Source organism: Suncus etruscus, chromosome 6 (genome assembly GCF_024139225.1).
Source record: "Suncus etruscus isolate mSunEtr1 chromosome 6, mSunEtr1.pri.cur, whole genome shotgun sequence".
Classification (NCBI taxonomy): domain Eukaryota; kingdom Metazoa; phylum Chordata; class Mammalia; order Eulipotyphla; family Soricidae; genus Suncus; species Suncus etruscus.
The window spans coordinates 32924241-32942689 of NC_064853.1; the positions used below are offsets into that span (position 1 = coordinate 32924241).

Here is an 18449-nt window from a genome sequence, read left to right on the forward strand (position 1 = left end):
ATTATCTCTGACCCTCCATGGAAGATGGTTCCATGATTTTATGACTTGCTTTAATGGGCAGTTTCATTCCTGGCTGGTGGATGAGCCAAGGCACAGCACTGGCACCTTTTTACCATTCATAGTCACTACTGAATTGGCCTCGCCAAGAAGCTGTGGCTCTCGGAGGAATTCCCGTTTGTCAATGAGGGAGATGTTTGCTAAAAAGGCCTAACATACCCCAGAGCCAGTAACTCTTTTTTGAGAAGACCTAACCCTGGCTGTCCTAATAAAGGTCCTAGCTAGGAATATGGTAGATGGTGACAGTTGCAAGTCTTTCAAAGAAAAATGTTGAGGTAAAGCTACGTAACAGCCTGCATGGGGCTCAAGACGAGAATGCCATTAGCCATTACACAACCGTGCAGATTAGCTCTGAGATAGAATCAGACATCCTGTAGCCCCCCCCCCCCCGAAGTTCTCTCCACTTCTTTTTCAGGTTATTTAGTTTTAATTACTCAGAGTAAATTTGGGAGCAGTAATTAAATAGCAGTCATCTGAGACTGGATTGCCTGCTGCCATTTCATCTGCACTGAGCAGTAGAGTCGGCAGCTTGAATTTGTCCACAGGGGAATTACTACTCATGGTCTTGATTTGCTTGTCTCTGCCAGCTCCGGTGAGCTGCTGAGGCTTCCTGGACAGTGGCTTGGACACTTGCCCAAGGTCCTCAGGGCTTAAGGGATGCTAATGGGACCACCTTGGGGAAGGTGTAGGCGGGCCTGTGAAGAGAAGGCTCCTGCCTGTCTTTTTCATTTTCTGCCACTTCTAATTTATATGACATCTGATGCTCAGGAATCCAAAGTCTAGTGAGAACCCTGTCAAGCCTTCATTGTCCATACTGGGTTTTGCATCATCGGCAGTTGGTTCTGAGCAGTGGATTCTGCATTTCACCCTTGTCCAGTGTAAATGACCCAGAAAGGTGTGGAGGGTAGAACCTACACATGCAGACAGGGAAGGAATAAGGCTTTCCTATAGGTTTTCCTTGCTTGCTATATATTCAACTGACTACTCTGTCCAGTGGGTCCCTTACTCTTTTATTCCCCTTTATTCCTGACACTTATTCTGCTTGAATTTCCTCTAAGACATCTTTCCTTTTTTTTTTCCTTAAATGAAGGGGCTGGAGCAATAGTAAAATGGGGAGGACATTTGCTTTGAACATGGCCAACTCAGGTTTGATCCCTAGCATCCCATGTGGTCTCCCACGCTCACCATGAGTAATTCCTGAGCACAGATCCAGCTACAGTAACCTCTGCATACCGCCGGGTATGGCCCAAAAACCAAAGAAAAGAAAAAAAAAAAAAACTCTAAAGGACTAGGCGGACTGTTACCTGGTAGGAAGCTTGCCACAAAGGGGAAAGGGAGAATCCAGTTAGGGCAAAGAAGGGGCCACTATGCAATAACAGTTGGAAATTATCACTCTGGATAAGAAATGGGTACTGAAAGGAGGTAAAGTGTTATGTATAATACCCTTTCAGTAACAGTATTGCAAACCACAGTGTCAAAAAGAAAAAAAAAAAAAAAAAAGGGGCCCGGAGAGATAGCACAGCGGCGTTTGCCTTGCAAGCAGCCGATCCAGGACCAAAGGTGGTTGGTTCGAATCCCGGTGTCCCATATGGTCCCCCCGTGCCTGCCAGGAGCTATTTCTGAGCAGACAGCCAGGAGTAACCCCTGAGCACTGCCGGGTGTGGCCCAAAAACCAAAAAAAAAAAAAAAAAAGAAAAAAAGGAAGCAAGGGTGGGGAGTATCCACCATAGAAACAGGAGGCAATAAAAAAAATGAAAATAAATAAACAGGGCATCCTGGCAGGGAAACTGGATACACTGGTGGTGGGACGTGTATGTTGGCAAAGGGACAGGTATTTGAACATTACATGGCCGAAACATCAATAGCTTTGTAACTATTTAGTGATTCGATGAATATTTTTAAATTAAAAAAAAAAAAAAACATGGGGCCGGGCGGTGGCGCTAAAGGTAAGGTGCCTGCCTTACCTGCGCTACCCTAGGACGGACCACGGTTCGATCCCCCGGCGTCCCATATGGTCCCCCAAGCCAGGAGCGACTTCTGAGCGCATAGCCAGGAGTAACCCCTGAGCGTCACCGGGTGTGGCCCAAAAACCAAAAAAAAAAAAAAAAACATGACCAAAGTGATAGCATAGTGGGTAGGGTGCTTGCCTTGCAAATGATTGACACCGGCTCAGCCCCAGGCATCCCTATGGTCCCCCAAGCCTGCCAGGAGTTATTTCTGAGCACAGAACCAGAAGGAGTAACCCCTGATCACTGCCTGTGTACCCTTCCCTCCCAAACAAAGGGAATGAACAAAAGAAAGAAATTCTTCCTCCCATCCAAAGTTCAGTACATAGTCCAGGTCCCCCTGTAGTCTTCTTGAGTTGTACTAAGGAGAAATTATTTCTGCCACATTTGTTTTCTCTGTAAACCCGAAACACCTTAATTATACTTGTGTGATACTTAACTCTTTCTTTTCCCTAACTGGGGGTGGAGGATCGAATACAGAATACTTCTCATATGTCTTTATATCTCCTAAGTGCTAAAACTATACTTTAAAAAAAGGCATTTTTTTAAAGGTAGAAGCTGGAGCAATAGCACAGTGGGTAGGGCATTTACCTTGCACACAGCCAACCTGGCTTTGATCTCTGGCATCCCTTCTGGTTCCCAGAGCCTGCCAGGAGTAATTTCTGAGCATAGTGCCAGGAGTAACCCCTGAGTACTGCTAGGTGTAGTCCCAAAACAAAATACAAAACAAAACAAAAGCAAGGTGGTTTTTTTTAATTAACACTTGCTGGGGCCTGAGTGATGGCGCAGCGGTAGGATGTTTGCCTTGCACGCGGCTGACCCAGGACAGACCTTCATTTGTGTCCCTTACGGTCCCCCAAGACAGGAACGATTTCTGAGCACATAGCTAGGAGTAACCCCTGAGCATCACCAGGTGTGCCCCCCCAAAATAAATAAATAAATAACACTTGCTTAGAAATATGTGAATAAGTATGTTCAAGACAGAACACAGGCTTCTCCAGAGTTGAAATAGACAACCAAGTGTGATATATCTTCAAGGGAGAATTCAGGCTTGATATTCTACATGCACCTTATATGTGTTTGCTGAGTCAAAAATAGAGGCTCCTATCAAGTGTATCAGAGCTCAGAGTTACCTAAGCACAGCCAGGTATGGACCAGAAAACAAAAACAAAGTAAACAAAAAATTTAATTATAATAGGGGCTGAGGGATAATAATAGAAGTTGACAGGTTGCACATAGCCAAGTTGGGTCTGATCCCTGGCACCCCATATGGTCCCTTGAGCCCCACTAGGAGTGATCCCTGAGCACAGAGCACAGCTGGGTGTGACCCAAAAACCAAAAACAATTATAATAGTAATAACACAACCCAACACCACCAGGTGTGCCCCACCACTACTGCAATCAAATATTTGATCTTCAGTCCTTAGAAGAGCAAAGAAGAGGAAAGGGGAATAAAAACTAGTAATGATGATGATACATGGTTGTTCATCAAGAACACCTGTACCCTTTGGGCTTTGGTCAGAGACTTTGTCACTGGGGAGAGTTAGATAACTCAGCTTTGAGCTACAGACTTATTGACTTAAAACAGACCTTAATGGCTTGCCTGAAAAAATTACCCTATCTCCAGTTTTGTACTCTCTTCTCCCCAAAGTCTTTTTCTTTCTTTTATTTAATTTCTTAAAGAAAATGCATCACGGGGCCGGAGAGATAGCATGGAGGTAAAGCATTTGCCTTTCATGCAGGAGGTCATCGGTTTGAATCCCGGCGCCCCATATGGTCCCCCGTGCCTGCCAGGAGCAATTTCTGAGCCTGGAGCCAGGAATAACCCCTGAGCACTGGCGGGTGTGACCCAAAAACCACAAAAAAAAAAAAAAAAAAAAAGAAAATGCATCACATAGTTGATAGAGTTGATCATACTAGTACATAAGTTTCTATGTAAGTGAAAGCAAAGTTATTGAAAATAAAATAGAAAGAAAAACAGTAGCAAGTATATTTATGAAACTGTGTCTCCAGTGAAGCCAGTAAAATAGCAAAAGATTTTATAAGCTTTTATTATTAGCTGTCCATTCTGTTAAATTGGGGTATTCCTATAGGGATGACAGCATCAAACAAATAAAGTTGTCCAGAAATTCAGAGCACTTTTTATGACTTTTAATGGCATGTACTCAGCTACCAGGCCTCCTGGAAAAAGGAAGGGAGATGGGGAGGATGCCCACACTCAATCCAAAAAGCCCTCTTGGTATCACCAAAAAACCAGTGTATCCAAAGTGTGGTGAGGTTGGTGTCCCAAAAAGGAATTGTAGAAGGTCATAGATAAGACATAGCCATTGGGGAACAGTGATTCTGGGTGATGGAAGTAGCAGTCATGGCTACAGCAGGGTGGAGGCGTGACCTACCCCCTGCTACATGGGCAGGTATAGCCATAATCTTTCATGGTTCAGTTTACATCTTGTTCAAGAAAAGAGTGAGTCTATGGAGCTGGCCCAGTTCAAACATCTCCAAAGCCTTGAAAGTTTGCCAACTTGGGGAGAAGGAGGACTGGAGGGATAGAAAAGGGGTAGAATACCTATCTGGCACACAGCTGATATGGGATCAATTCTCAGCATACATTTTTTGTTTGTTTTTGTTTTGTTTTGTTTTTGGGCCACACCCATTTGATGCTCAGGGGTTACTCCTGGCTAAGCGCTCAGAAATTGCCCCTGGCTTGGGGGGACCATATGGGACGCCGGGGGATCAAACCGCAATCCTTCCTTGGCTAGCGCTTGCAAGGCAGACACCTTACCTCTAGCGCCACCTCGCCGGCCCCAATTCTCAGCATTCTAATGGGTCCCTTGAACCCTCCAGGAGTGATTCCTGAGTGCACAGCTAAGAGTATACCCTTGAGCACCACCACCAACACACGCACACACAAAAATAATAGCTTGCCAACTCATAACAACAGTAGTGCCTACTTTCTCATAGTTGCTGAGAAGTGGTTCTCACCAAATAATGCCTCAGTTGCAGAGACAGACAGGAGCTGATGATGTAGAAGAGCCATTGGCCACTGTGGCACATCCTTAACCACAATATAGCAAATCCGTACAGATTTGCTCAAAGAAGTGTGACATTAAAGAAAACCCTAACTAATAGAGAAGGAGTGGGAATTTGGGGAATTCTTGCTTCCTATTTCACAATTGGTCAAGCAGTATTCTTATTGTAGACCTCTTGTTTTTTGTTTTGTTTTGTTTTGTTTTGTTTTTTCATAGTCTCCACTGAAGCACTGGAGTTTTCAGGATCATTTATCAAGACCTAAACCTCTGCTTAAAATTTGGCTCCTGGGCCCGGAGAGATAGCACAGCGGTGTTTGCCTTGCAAGCAGCCGATCCAGGACCAAAGGTGGTTGGTTCGAATCCCGGTGTCCCATATGGTCCCCCGTGCCTGCCAGGAGCTATTTCTGAGCAGACAGCCAGGAGTAACCCCTGAGCACTGCCGGGTGTGGCCCAAAAACCAAAAAAAAAAAAAAAAAAAAAAAAATTTTGGCTCCACCAAGGAGATGTTTGGTCCAAAAACCTCATTAATCTGAGCCATCTCTGAGCAGCTTTTTTGGGAGATCATAGGCAGGCATTGATACAACTGAGGCCTTAGAACTAAGCTGAGAATTAAAGCAAGAATGAAAAAGTAAAAATAATAATTATATATAGTTCAGGCTCTGGGGCCACTTCTCTTGAGCTATTATATTATATAGGAAGTTACCTTCTCCCCTGTCTTAAGCAGTGATCAGAAAAGGCGACCATTACTCTGGACTGGAGATGATTGTGTGATGCAGAGGCATCTATCTGTTCCACCCCCTCAGCATGAGCAAACAAACACTTCCAGTAAAATCCTTAAAATCCTGGAGTTTCTTTCTGGACAGAGGGAAAGCTGTATTGGCTTGAAATTTTTCCAAAGTATTTTTTTTTTTTTTTTTTTTTTTTTTTTTTTTTTGGTTTTTTTGGGCCACACCCAGCAATGCTCAGGGGTTACTCCTGGCTGTCTGCTCAGAAATAGCTCCTGGCAGGCATGGGGGACCATATGGGACACCGGGATTCGAACCAACCACCTTTGGTCCTGGATCGGCTGCTTGCAAGGCAAACGCCGCTGTGCTATCTCTCCGGGCCCTTTCCAAAGTATTTCTGCCTTGCTCATGAAGGTGACTTATGACAGCAACAGTGATAATGGGAAAACATTGAAGAAATGTGTGATAGATAGGGCTTCACAATAACTTAGCATTTTGACCATGTGTTCACCTCAAATTCTTTCACAGCAGCCAGTTTACTATCAGTCTACCACTTCTCTAGCACATTGTAGACACTTGGTTTATGTCTCAAAGGAAGTTACATGTAAAGTAGATGAGACAAGCAACATAAAAGGGTCCTGTGGGCCTCCATCCATCCTGCTGACCTAAGGAGAGTCCATCTGTATATCACTATGGAAATCTGGCCTCAGTCACTAGGCTCTTCCTTCCAGAAATGCTTCCTCCTTCTCTCTCATATTCCAAAATAGCCATATAGTTGTCTCTAATTATAGCTGTTTATGTTTCTTTTGGTTGTTTTTTGGCTTGCTGACTATATTTATCCCTTGCCTAGCACTAGAGCCTAGGTTCCCAAACTGACTTGGCCTCTTACCCACTTTTTCCACTTTGGGAAAAACTGAACTACTAAGCAGAGGGCTGAAGAGTGAGTGCAGGGTTGACGGTGCATGCTTTTCCACCCTCATCTCTGGGTAATCCCTGGCACTTCAGGTTTCAGCAAGCACCATGTCTCTGGGATCTAGCTTTGAATTGCTAGCCCAGTTGGCTTAGAATCTATGAAAGGGGCCCCAGGCCACCTGAACAGGGCTTAGAAGCACCCACAAAAAAAAGTACTAAGCAGGATGCAAGCCCTCAGCCCCTTCTTAGACTTACTAGGACAAAGGAAAAGAAGATCAGTGGCAAACTAGTAGTAAAGGCAACTCTGTTCTGGTGGATCAGAGAAATAGTACAGGTGTAAGATTGCTTGCCTTGCATGCAGCTGACCCAGTTTTAGCCCCAGCATAGTATACTATCCCCCCTAGAGAAGGGGTCTCAAACTCTCGGCCTACGGGCCGTTTCGGCCCTCCGTACAACATTTTGTGGCCCTGCCCTAGAGGAATCTTTTTTTATTTTGTTTTGTTTTAGTTGTTTGGGTCACACACCCCAATATTCAAGGCTTACTACTGACTTTGCACTCAAGGATCACCCCGACTTTGCCTTCTGCGGCCCCCAGGTAAATTGAGTTTGAGACCCCTGCCCTAGAGAATGCCTGATTCCAGAACCAAGAATAAACCCTAAGCACCACCAAAAGTGGCCCCAAAACAAAACAAACAAGACATCTCTGTTCTAGCATCCTCAGTATCTGAAACTTTCTATATTTCATCACTACCATTTTTGGAAATTTTCCCCAAGGAGCACCCTCAAGGGTGTAGACACCCTGCATTGCCAAAGTCAGAGGGTAACTTGGAAAGTTTGGAAGGTCCCTTCAGGCCCACCCACTGAGTGTATCTGAGTTCAAGCCAAAGTAATATCGGCTGTCTCTAGCCCATGCCACAGATTTGATATTGCTTTGGCCTTTTGCTGCATTTGCTGGAAAATTAGAGATACTAAAACTCTATGCCATAAGTATGCCATAAAGTGCTAAGATTCCTTTTTTTTTTTAGTAGTTTAGTAGAGTTCTGGCATTTGGGAGGCATCTTTTGTAATGGAATGTTCTTTTCTCCCATCCTCCATGCCTTCTGAATTGCTTAAAGAGTTATTTTGTTGTTGTTTAGTTTTGTTTTATTTTTTTTTTGTTGTTTTGTTTTGTTTTTGTTTTTGGGCCACACCCGGCGTTGCTCAGGAGTTACTCCTGGCTGTCTGCTCAGAAATAGCTCCTGGCAGGCACAGGGGACCATATGGGACACCGGGATTCGAACCAACCACCTTTGGTCCTGGATCGGCTGCTTGCAACGCAAACGCTGCTGTGCTATCTCTCCAGGCCCTTGTTTTACTTTTTTGTTTGTTTTGCTTTAGTGTTCTTTAGATCATTGTTTCCCAAAATGTATGATACTGCCCTTCCCTGAGAGACACTGGGGTAATCTAGAGGCAGTAGCAAACTTGGGTGCAACTGAGGACACGACACTTTCTGTTTGTTTACTTTAAGAAGGTAATTTCAGGCTGAAGAGATGGTACAGTAACCTGGGTCAGTCCCCTGCTCCCTGTATGGTTATCCAAACCCCACCAGATGTAATTCCTTAGTACAGAGCCAGGAGTAACCCCCTGAACATTGTGTGGTTCAAAAACCAGTAAGTACATTACATACATACATACATACATACATACATACATACATACATACATACATACATACAAAGAAGATAAATTTCCAGCCTGAACCTTCAGTGATTTCCACCACCACACCACCCCTGAAAAACATAGGCCAAATGCATTTGGAAGCCTCTGGTTTAAGTAGATGTTTAAATTTATTTCTAATTTCCTTTTCTGTCCCTCAAACTGCCCACTTTCTAACCCTTTAGGGTACTGAATAATTCCCTTATGAGGACAAAACTTTCCACAACAACAACAATGCAACAAGTAGGGCATTTGCCTTTCACATGGCCAAACTGGGTTTGATTCCCAGCATCTCATATAGTTCCCTACTCTTCACCAAGAATGATTCCTGAGTACAGAGCCAGAAGTCACCCCTGGGTACCACCAGCAATGTTCAGGGGCTATTTCTAGTTCAGCCTTCTGCCTGCAATGCCTATACTCCAGCCCATTGCATTCTCTCTTTAGCCTAGTAAATGTTCTTTAAATAGCCAAAATCTGACCCAGTGATGTGACTCAATGGTAGATGCCAGCCCCATAGGTGTGAGGTCCTGGCTCAACCTCTAGCACTACACACACAAAAGAAATATATTAACATTTAAATGCTAAGAGTAAGTTCTGTTACTTTAAAGCAAGTGGCTTTAGGAAGGATCTGAAATTTTAGGTGAAATAGATCTGGTTTGAAACACTTCCTTTTTAGGGCTCAACAGTAGAACAAATACTTCACATGTGGTAGAGCCCTGTGTTCAGTCCTTTATTTATTTTATTTTTTTTGTTAATTGAGTATGGTTTTGATTAACTACAGTCTGTGATCAGAGCTGTGTGGCATCCATTGTTTCCATAGCTGACTTACTAGGGAAAAGTCATGGAATCTAAGACTCAAATGAAATTTAATACATACATACATACATACATACATACATACATACATACATACATACATACATATATTCCCAGTTCCCACACCTACACCATAGAAGAAGAGATTGGATTAAACTTTTTTGGGGGAGTGGGGGGGACCACATCTGTTTGTTCAAAGCTTATTCCTAGCTCTCTACTATTGTGTTCAGGGAACAATATGGATGCTAGAAATCAAATCTAGATTGGCCACCTGCAAAGTTAACCCCTGTACTATCTCCCCAGCCCAGAGTGGAATTTAGACCAGGTCTAGGGTACCCAGAGGACTGAACTCAGAATGTCTGCTCCTTTCAGGGTTTGGGAGATGATCACTGTAATTATATCCAACTTTGGCTTCTCTGAAAAACCCTGGACCCAACTGAGCCATTTTGCCATCTAGTGATACCTAGACCACCTAACTGCATTAAGTAACTGACTGACCGAGCTGCTGTTATTCCCAGCCCAGGGAAGAGCCAGAACTCTCAGCCTATAGTGGTACGACTGGTGATGAGATCCAGGAGTACTCCCTAAGTTGAATTTTGTGTATTACAGAAGCAACATCCAGGGATGCGTCATCTGCAACAATGCTGTGATTGAAAAGGGAGCAGAAGTCAAGGACTGCCTTGTCGGGAATGGCCAACGGATCGAAGCGAAAGGTATGCCCAGACCCAAACGATAATCATAGATGCCATTTTCTTATGAGTCACATTAGTGTAGGTAGTGCTCAATGATGGTGAGGATGGGGGAACAAATGCATGCATTACACTGAAGATGAAAACATAAATTAATAGAGCCTTCTTGGGGGTGGCAGGGGGAGGACACAGCTACCAGTGCTCAGTGGCTACTTCTAGCTCTTGCTTGGGTGTTGCTCTCACTGGTACTTAGAAAACCATACTTGGGGGCCGGGCGGTGGCGCTCGAGGTAAGGTGCCTGCCTTACCTGCGCTAGCCTAGGAGACGGACCGCGGTTCGATCCCCCGGCGTCCCATATGGTCCCCCAAGCCAGGAGCGACTTCTGAGCGCATAGCCAGGAGTAACCCCTGAGTGTCACCGGGTGTGGCCCAAAAACCAAAAAAAAAAAAAAAAAAAGAAAACCATACTTTACCCAGGATCACATCGCCCTCCAGCTTGCAAACTATGCATTGAGCTTGATGGGCACTCTCTGGCCCAGTGCAATCATCTTTTGAGGAGGATTGACATCACTGTCAATTTTTTTTAACTCTCCTTAGTCCAATTTTACTTAGAGGGCAACCTCCAGTACCTCTCTGGGGATTATATATGGATCATACGCCCTGAATAAAACCTTGGTTAACCATATGCAAGGCAGGCAAGCCTTTCTTTTTTTCCTTTTGGGCCACACTTTTGTGGTGATGCTCAGGGGTCACTCCTGACTCTGCACTCAGGAATTATTCTTGATGGTGCTCCCACATGGGATGCTGGGGATCAAATCTGGGTTGGCTGCATGCAAGGCAAATGTTTCTACACACTGTACTATCTCTCTGACTCCCCTACCTTCATTTTATTTAAGTTACTAGTCTCTCTTTTGGACATTGAATCAAGTTTGGGGGTGTCTAGAGAAATAGTACAGTGGATAGGGTGCTTGCCTTTTACAGGGCTGACTCAGATTCAGTCCCTGGCATCCCATCTATTTCATTTCCCCAAGCCCTGCCAGTAATGATCCCTAAATGCAAAGCCAGGAGCACTGGCCATGAGCACTGCCAGGCTTGTCACAAAAACAAAAACAGGGGCCGGCAAGGTAGCGCTAGAGGTAAGGTGTCTGCCTTGCAAGCGCTAGCCAAGGAAGGACCGTGGTTCGATCCCCCGGCATCCCATATGGTCCCCGCAAACCAGGGGCAATTTCTGAGCACTTAGCCAGGAATAACCCCTGAGCATCAAATGAGTGTGGCCTGAAAAAACAAAAAAAAAACAAAACAAAAAAAAAGAATTCTATCTGGATTCAGACTCAGTTGTACAACTCACTAGTTGTAGATCAAGTTAAGTTTTTTATTTCTAGGTCCAGAGAGATAGCCCAGCAGTAGGGCATTTGCCTTGTATGCAGTCAACCCAGGACAGACCAGGTTAAATTTCAGCATCCCATACGGTCCCCTGAGCTTGCCAGGAGTCACCCTTGAGCAAAAAAGGGACCATAGGGCCAGAGAAATAGCATGGAGGTAAGGCATTTGCTTTGCATGCAGAAGGACGTGGTTCGAATCCCGGCATCCTATATGGTTCTCCCCAACCTGCCAGGAGCAATTTCTGAGTGTAGAGCCAGGAGTAACCCCTGAGTGCTGCTGGGTGTGACCCAAAAACAAACAAACAAACAAACAAACAAACAAAAAGGGACCAGATAAGTAGTACAGCAGATAAAGTGCTTGCCTTGCATGTGGCCAACCCAGGCTCAATCCCCAGCATTCCATATGATCCCCTGAGCCCCACCAGGAATGATCCATGAACAGAGAACCAGGAGTAAGCCCTTAGCATCACTGGGTGTAGAAAACAAAAAACAAACAAACAAACAAACAAAAAATACAAGCAAACAAAAAAAAGAAAAAGCAGGAAAAAAATTAGACCGGGCCAGAGAACTAGTTCAGTGGGTAGGGCACTTGCTTTGTATGTGGCTGACTCGGGTTCAATATCTGGCAACCTATATGGTCTCCAGAGCCACACCAGCTACCTCCTCCCTTTCAGCATGCCTATACACACACACAGAGGGAGTTTTGTTCTCTCATTGTTAGCAAGGCCAGCACTTTAGCCCCTCTTTCCCGGCCCTGTCTCTTTTCTACTATTCATAACTAAACTGAATCTCTTCCCTCAGGTTATAGTGATCAGTAGATCTGATGGGTAGAAGTAATCTTTCCCAGATTCCCAAAAGCTTTTCATTTATGACCTAATCTGTTTTTGTTCCCTTGTTTTTCCCCCTGCTGACCATCCTCCCTTGTACTCATCCCTTTAGGATCTTTCCCAACCTAATGCCAGTCCAGAGCCTTTCTCCTCTGTACACTGGATCCTGCTTTCAACTCTCACCAAGCAGAGCTAGTATTGCCTGTGTGTCTCAGATTTCTTTCACCTCACTACATCTCCCTAGAAATACACCTGCCCCTGGATGCCCTGAATCTCAGTGAACACATCTTCTCCTACCAGGGTCAAGAGCAGACAAGGGGAAAGGAAGAGTAGAGAGGACAGGCCAGAGAAAATTCAGGTGTTCATTTGGATCCTGGCAGAACAGAAAAAAAGAACAAAACATTGTCTGCTCCAGCCAGGCACATTATGCACTGAAGAACAAAAAGAATATTAATTGGAATTGGGAATTATCTTTTTGGGGACAGGGAGAGGACTAAGAGAACCCACATCTGATAGTGCTAGGAGCTACTGCCTGCCTATTGCTCAGGGGTTGTTACTAACACTCAGATAACTATACAGTACCAGGAATCAAACCCATTCCTGACATGTAAAGCTGTTCGCAGGCCCAAGGACTGCCTTTAAATACTCCCAAAATACATATTTGGGAGACTGATCCTTTTCAAGAAAAAAAAAAAATAGGACTCAACACATTCCTGGAAATCTACCTTCTTTGAGCAAATGAGCAATTTCACTCACCATTTCTACTGTTCCCTAGATCTTTCTAGTACCTCTGAAGAGGCCTTCTCACACACTTTGGAAAAGACTGCACTGAATGAAGACAGAGCTAATTTCTGAGTCTAGATAGAAGATGATAAGGCTGATTCATGGTCCTTTGGAGATAAACATAGCTTTTGGATGTGCCCTGGGAAACTAGCCAGAGAGGCATTTCTTTTATTTGGGATTGTTGGGGAGTTTTTTGGGGGTCAGTCTTTCAAGGGTGGAGCTAATTAACAGTTACTTTCCCCGAACCAGACTCAGCTCTCTAGAAGTTAAAAACCTGAGCTCAGGCCTTCAGATGCCTCTCAAAAGAGCACTCTGAAGTGTGAAAAGCTCACAGACCAGTTCCAACTCCAGTCTGAGGCTTCTGCTTAGTACTCTATGCTTGTGTCTTAATATCTTATTGAATTCCCACAACTTTGTAAGGAACTAAAGCTCAAAGACATGAAATAAAATGTTTTAAGGTCCAATTCAAGTCTTTATGCCTCAAGCTCTTTCCTTTTCTGCACTGTCATCTTTTTTTCTTCCTCCCTTTTCTATTTTCTTTCCAGGCAGTACAGTCTCTTTCCAATAAAGCCCTAGAGCAGCAAACTCTGAGATCTAGGTTGAGAAATAGGCCTGAATCCCCAGTACTCTTGGGTTAGTAATTTCCCGGGTCTCTCAGTTACTCTGGAAGTTGGAGGCTTTCTCTTCTGTACATGCTCCTTTTTCTACATTTGTGTTCTCCATAACCCCCACCCCAAACACATGCATGCAACAATTAATGCCTATGTATGGTATGTTAGGAGTAGAAAAAAAAAAAGAATAGACATTTTACTGTCTAGTTGCTCATAGTCTATTTTAAGAGTCAAGTGAGGGGCCGGGAAGGTGGTGCTAGAGGTAAGGTGTCTGCCTTACAAGCGCTAGCCAAGGAACGGACCGACCGCGGTTCGATCCCCGGGCGTCCCATATGGTCCCCCCAAGCCAGGGGCGATTTCTGAGCACATAGCCAGGAGTAACCCCTGAGCGTCAAACGGGTGTGGCCCAAAAACCAAAAAAAAAAAAAAAAAAAGAGTCAAGTGAACAAGAAAAAAGTCTGTGGCTGGGAGAGGCTGGAGAGTTAGTACAGTGGGCAGGGTATTTGCTTTGCCCAAGGTTGACCCAGCTTTGATCTCCAGCATCCCATATGGTTCCTTGAGCAACCCAGAGTGTGGCCCAAAACCAAACCAAAAAATAAAATAAAATAAAATAAATAAAGGTGTCTATGGCAGGGGCTGGAACTCATTGGTAGAGCACATGCCCGGCATGTGTGAAGTTCTGGATTTGATTCCTGGCACTGGGTGCTGGGGGATTTCACAGCTAGGCTGGTTGGACTGTTGGTGTTAATTAAGGATTTATAAGATAAATTCAGGGATTAGATAGAACAATAGTACAATAGGTAGAGATGCTTGCCTTGCACAGGGCCCACACAAATTTGGTCCCCAAAACCCCATGGGTTCCCCAAACCCCTAAGTGTAGAGCCAGTAGTAAGCCCTAAATAACCAAAAACAAAACTAATCACAAAAAGAAGAAATTCATTGATTCTTCACACAGGATCAGGAATACCATAATTTATTTTTAATCTATATGTGTGCATATCAATGGGGCCAGAGCAATATTGTATTGGGCTTGCCTTGCATGCAGCTGACCTAGGATCAATCCCTGACATTCCATATGACATATGACATCCCTGAGACCACCACTTTAGGAGAGATCCACGAGTAAGCCTGAGCAAAAGAGAAAAAAGAAAAAAAGAAGACTCTGTTTTGGTATTTTGTTGTTGTTGTTTTATTTGGAGCCACACTTAGTGATGCTCGGGGATTACTCATGGCTCTGTACTCAGGTGATTCTGTGATCACTTCTGGTGGGGCTTGGGTAACCATATGGGATGCCAGGGATTGAATCAGAGTTAGCTTCATTGCAAGGCAAGTGGCCTACCTACTGCACTGTCAAGTCTAGTGCATGAGTTACAGGTTTAAATGGAGAATGGTGGAAGATGAAGCTGGCTAGGGAGGCAAGGGTCAAGCCAAGAAGAAAGATTTAGAGGATTATATATATATACACATACATATATACACATATATTTTTGTATATATTTTTATATATGTATTATTTAGAGGTATTGGGATCAAACCTGGCCTTCCAAAGGCAGAACATGTGTTCCGCTGTTTGAGTCTTTGCAAACACTCTCTCTCTCTCTCTCTCTCTCTCTCTCTCTCTCTCTCTCTCTCTCTCTTTTCTCTCTCTCTCTCTGTCTCTCTTTCTCTGTCACTTCTCTCTTTTTCTCTCTTTCACCTGGTATCTCCCTTTTTTGGTTTGTTTTTGTTTTTGTTTTTTCATTTGTGGTGGTGGTGGTGGTAGGTATCTCCCTTTTTGCTTTGGATCTTTCTTCATTTCTTTTAGTCTCTTTCGGTTTACTCTTTTCTCCCCATACCATATCCTATCTTCTAGTCATAATGTATTTTACCTTCCTCTTTCGGCCATTTTATTGGAGGAAGGATGAGCTCCTATCTGGGCCAAGAGATCCAGCCCCATTCCCCACGATATTTTGCCCTGCAGTGCTGGGACTTAGCAGGGCCACCTGGGTAGACTCTGTGCATCAGCACCTGTGGTTCATGCAGTGCCAGGAATTAAACCTGGGGCCTTGCACATATCAAGCATGTGCTCCAACCTTTTGGGCCTCTCTGCTCCCACTTTTTTGTTTTGTTTTGCTTTTGTGTCACACCCAGTGATGCTCAGGGGTTACTCCTGGCTCTGAGCTCAGAAATTGCTCCTGGCAGGCTCAGGCGGATCAAACCACTATCTGTCACGGATACGCTGTGTGCAAGGCAAACACCCTACCACTGTGCTATCTCTCTGGCTCTGGTCCCACTTCTTGTTTTGGTTTAGATTAGTTTTGTTTATAGATATTTTTTGTTTGCTTTGTTTGTTTGGGTTTTTACTTTGTTTGGTTTGGTTTTATTTGATGGTGGTGGTGGTGTTTGGGCCAAATCTTGCAGTGCTCAGGATCTACTCCTAGCTCTATTCTCAAGGTGGTTCTTGGGGGGATCATGTGATGCCAGGGATCCAAGCAGAATCATCTGCATGCAAGGCAAGCATTTCTTTTTTTTTTTTTTTTTTTTTTTTTGGTTTTTGGGCCACACCCGGCGGTGCTCAGGGGTTACTCCTGGCTGTCTGCTCAGAAATAGCTCCTGGCAGGCACGGGGGACCATGTGGGACACCGGGATTCAAACCAACCACCTTAGGTCCTGGATCAGCTGCTTGCAAGGCAAACGCCGCTGTGCTATCTCTCCGGGCCCAAGGCAAGCATTTCTTACAGACCCCCTATTCTCTATAATATTTCCCTGGCTCCTCATACTTTTTTTATTTTTTGTCTTTGTTCTCTAAAAGGTTTCCCTTTGATACCCTGCCTAGAAAATCATTACTCGTTCCATAGGATTCAGCTTCAGTTTCTGTATATGCAAACTCTTCGTGAAGCCACTATGGGGAGATGTTTTCTCTCATATAGACAGTTTGGCAATTTTTATTAGCCAAACACTTCTCAAGAGCATTACCATAGAGCTGGAGAGATGGTACAGTGAGTAGGGCATTATCTTGTACGTGAATAACTCAGGTTCGATGCCTGACACCACTTAAGAACACCTGAGCCCTTCCAGAAGTGATCTTTGAGCATAGAGCCAGAAATAATCCTTGAGCTCTGTTGGATTTGGCCTAAACCCCTCTACCTCTATCAAAATAAAAAGAACAGCACCATATATGAGAGGAATGAATGTTTATGAACACAGAATTAGAAATAATTGAGGGACTGGAGTGATAGCACAGTGGTAAAGCATCTGCCTTGCATGTGGCCAACACAAAGGACCCCGATTCGAATCCTGACATCCCATCTGGTCCCCCGAGCCTACCTGGAGTGACTACTGAGCGCAGAGCCCAGAGTAACCCCTGAGCACCACTGGGTGTGACCCAAAAACCCCCACCACCCCCCAAAAAAAAAGAAGAAAGAAAAAAAGAAATAATTGAAATTGGGCTAGAGAGATAGTACAGCGGTAGGACATTTGCCTTGCATCTGGCCAACCCAGGACAGACCCGGGTTCGATTCCCAGCATCCCATATGATCCCTGAGCCTGCCAGCAGTGATTTCTGAGCGCAGAGCCAGGAGTAACCCCTGAGCACCACTGGGTGTGGCCCAAAAAACAACAAACACAACACAAAACAAGAAAAAGAAATAATTGAACTTGATTTTGGGCCACACCCAGTGATGCTCAGAGGTAACTCCTGGCTATGCACTCAGAAATTGTTCCTGGCTCGGGAACCATTTGAGACGCTAGTGGATCAAACTGCAGTTCATCCTGGGTCAGCCACGTGCAAGGCAAACGCCCTACCATTGTGCCATCGCTCCAGCCCCAAATAACTGAACTTGGAAATGACACCTTTTGCAGTCTGATCTCAGACCTTTTCCTTTTCTTTTGCAGCCAAACGAATAAATGAGGTAATCGTGGGGAATGACCAGCTTATGGAGATTTGACTTCTGAGAAAGTCATTGTCCTGCCTTCGACCCTATGGACTACAGATGTTGGCTGGCCCACCTATGTATTTATTTCCCAATAAAAAAGCACTCCCAAAGTCATGTTGGAGACTTGTGGAGTAGTCCTAAGCACCACATCAGGTGGGCTCCAAGAATACAGAGTGTGTTCATGAGTCATGTGGTAAAATCTTGCTTAGCTAGAACAAATGTCTGAAACAAGGGAGGACACGGTGGTCTACCTCTCACATACAAGGACAGCAGCTTTCATTGGGAAAGCTCTTAGGTCTCATTCCATCTCATTCCGTAGACACACCCCTGCCTGAAGGGACCAAAAGTACTGCAGTGCTTGACCCTCATAAGGCTTTCTAGACCCATAGCCTAGCTGCTGACAGTGGCACCTCTGCAGCTGATTCTCCTTTGCCCAGGCAGGACTAAGTACACTGAACTATATATGCTACTCAAATTCACACACACACACACACACACACACACACACACACACACCCCTCTTCCCCCTTCCCCTAAGTACACTGAACTATATATGCTACTCAAATTCACACACACACACACACACACACACACACACACACAAAACTACCTTCCCTTCCCCTTCCCACTCAGCCCAGGTATTTGCCTTAGACCACACACACGCACGCACGCACGTACCACCTTCCCACTCAGCCCAGGTATTTGCCTTGTATGTGGCCAATGCAGGACTATCCCAGGAGCGATTTTTGAGCACAGAGCCAGAGGTACCCCAGAGCAACACCAGGTGTGACTCCCCCCTCCCAAAAAAAAAAAAAAGCAGGCAGCAGGTTCTACCTAGCAAACAAACCTGTCCCCTCCCTACATGTTTTCGTGAAAGCAAAAGCAAATAAAAGAAAGCAGAACCTGGGGCCGGGGTGAGAGAGAGGAAAAATAGCACAGCAGGTAGGATGTTTGCCTTGCACGCAACTGACCCAGGTTTAGTTGCTGGAATCCCCTGAGCTGCC

General features: G+C 44.7%; 1 protein-coding gene across 1 annotated transcript in view; it reads left to right on the forward strand.

The window, feature by feature from the left end:
• The window catches only part of EIF2B3 (eukaryotic translation initiation factor 2B subunit gamma), a 122207-nt gene extending 104684 nt beyond the window's left edge, over positions 1–17523 (forward strand). Inside the window, exons 11-12 of the mRNA XM_049774842.1 lie at positions 9850–9953; positions 17405–17523. Of these exons, the coding sequence (XP_049630799.1) occupies positions 9850–9953; positions 17405–17457 (157 nt within the window). The 3' untranslated portion in view covers positions 17458–17523. The remainder of the gene's footprint in view (positions 1–9849; positions 9954–17404) is intronic.
• The last annotated feature ends 926 nt before the right edge of the window (positions 17524–18449 follow it).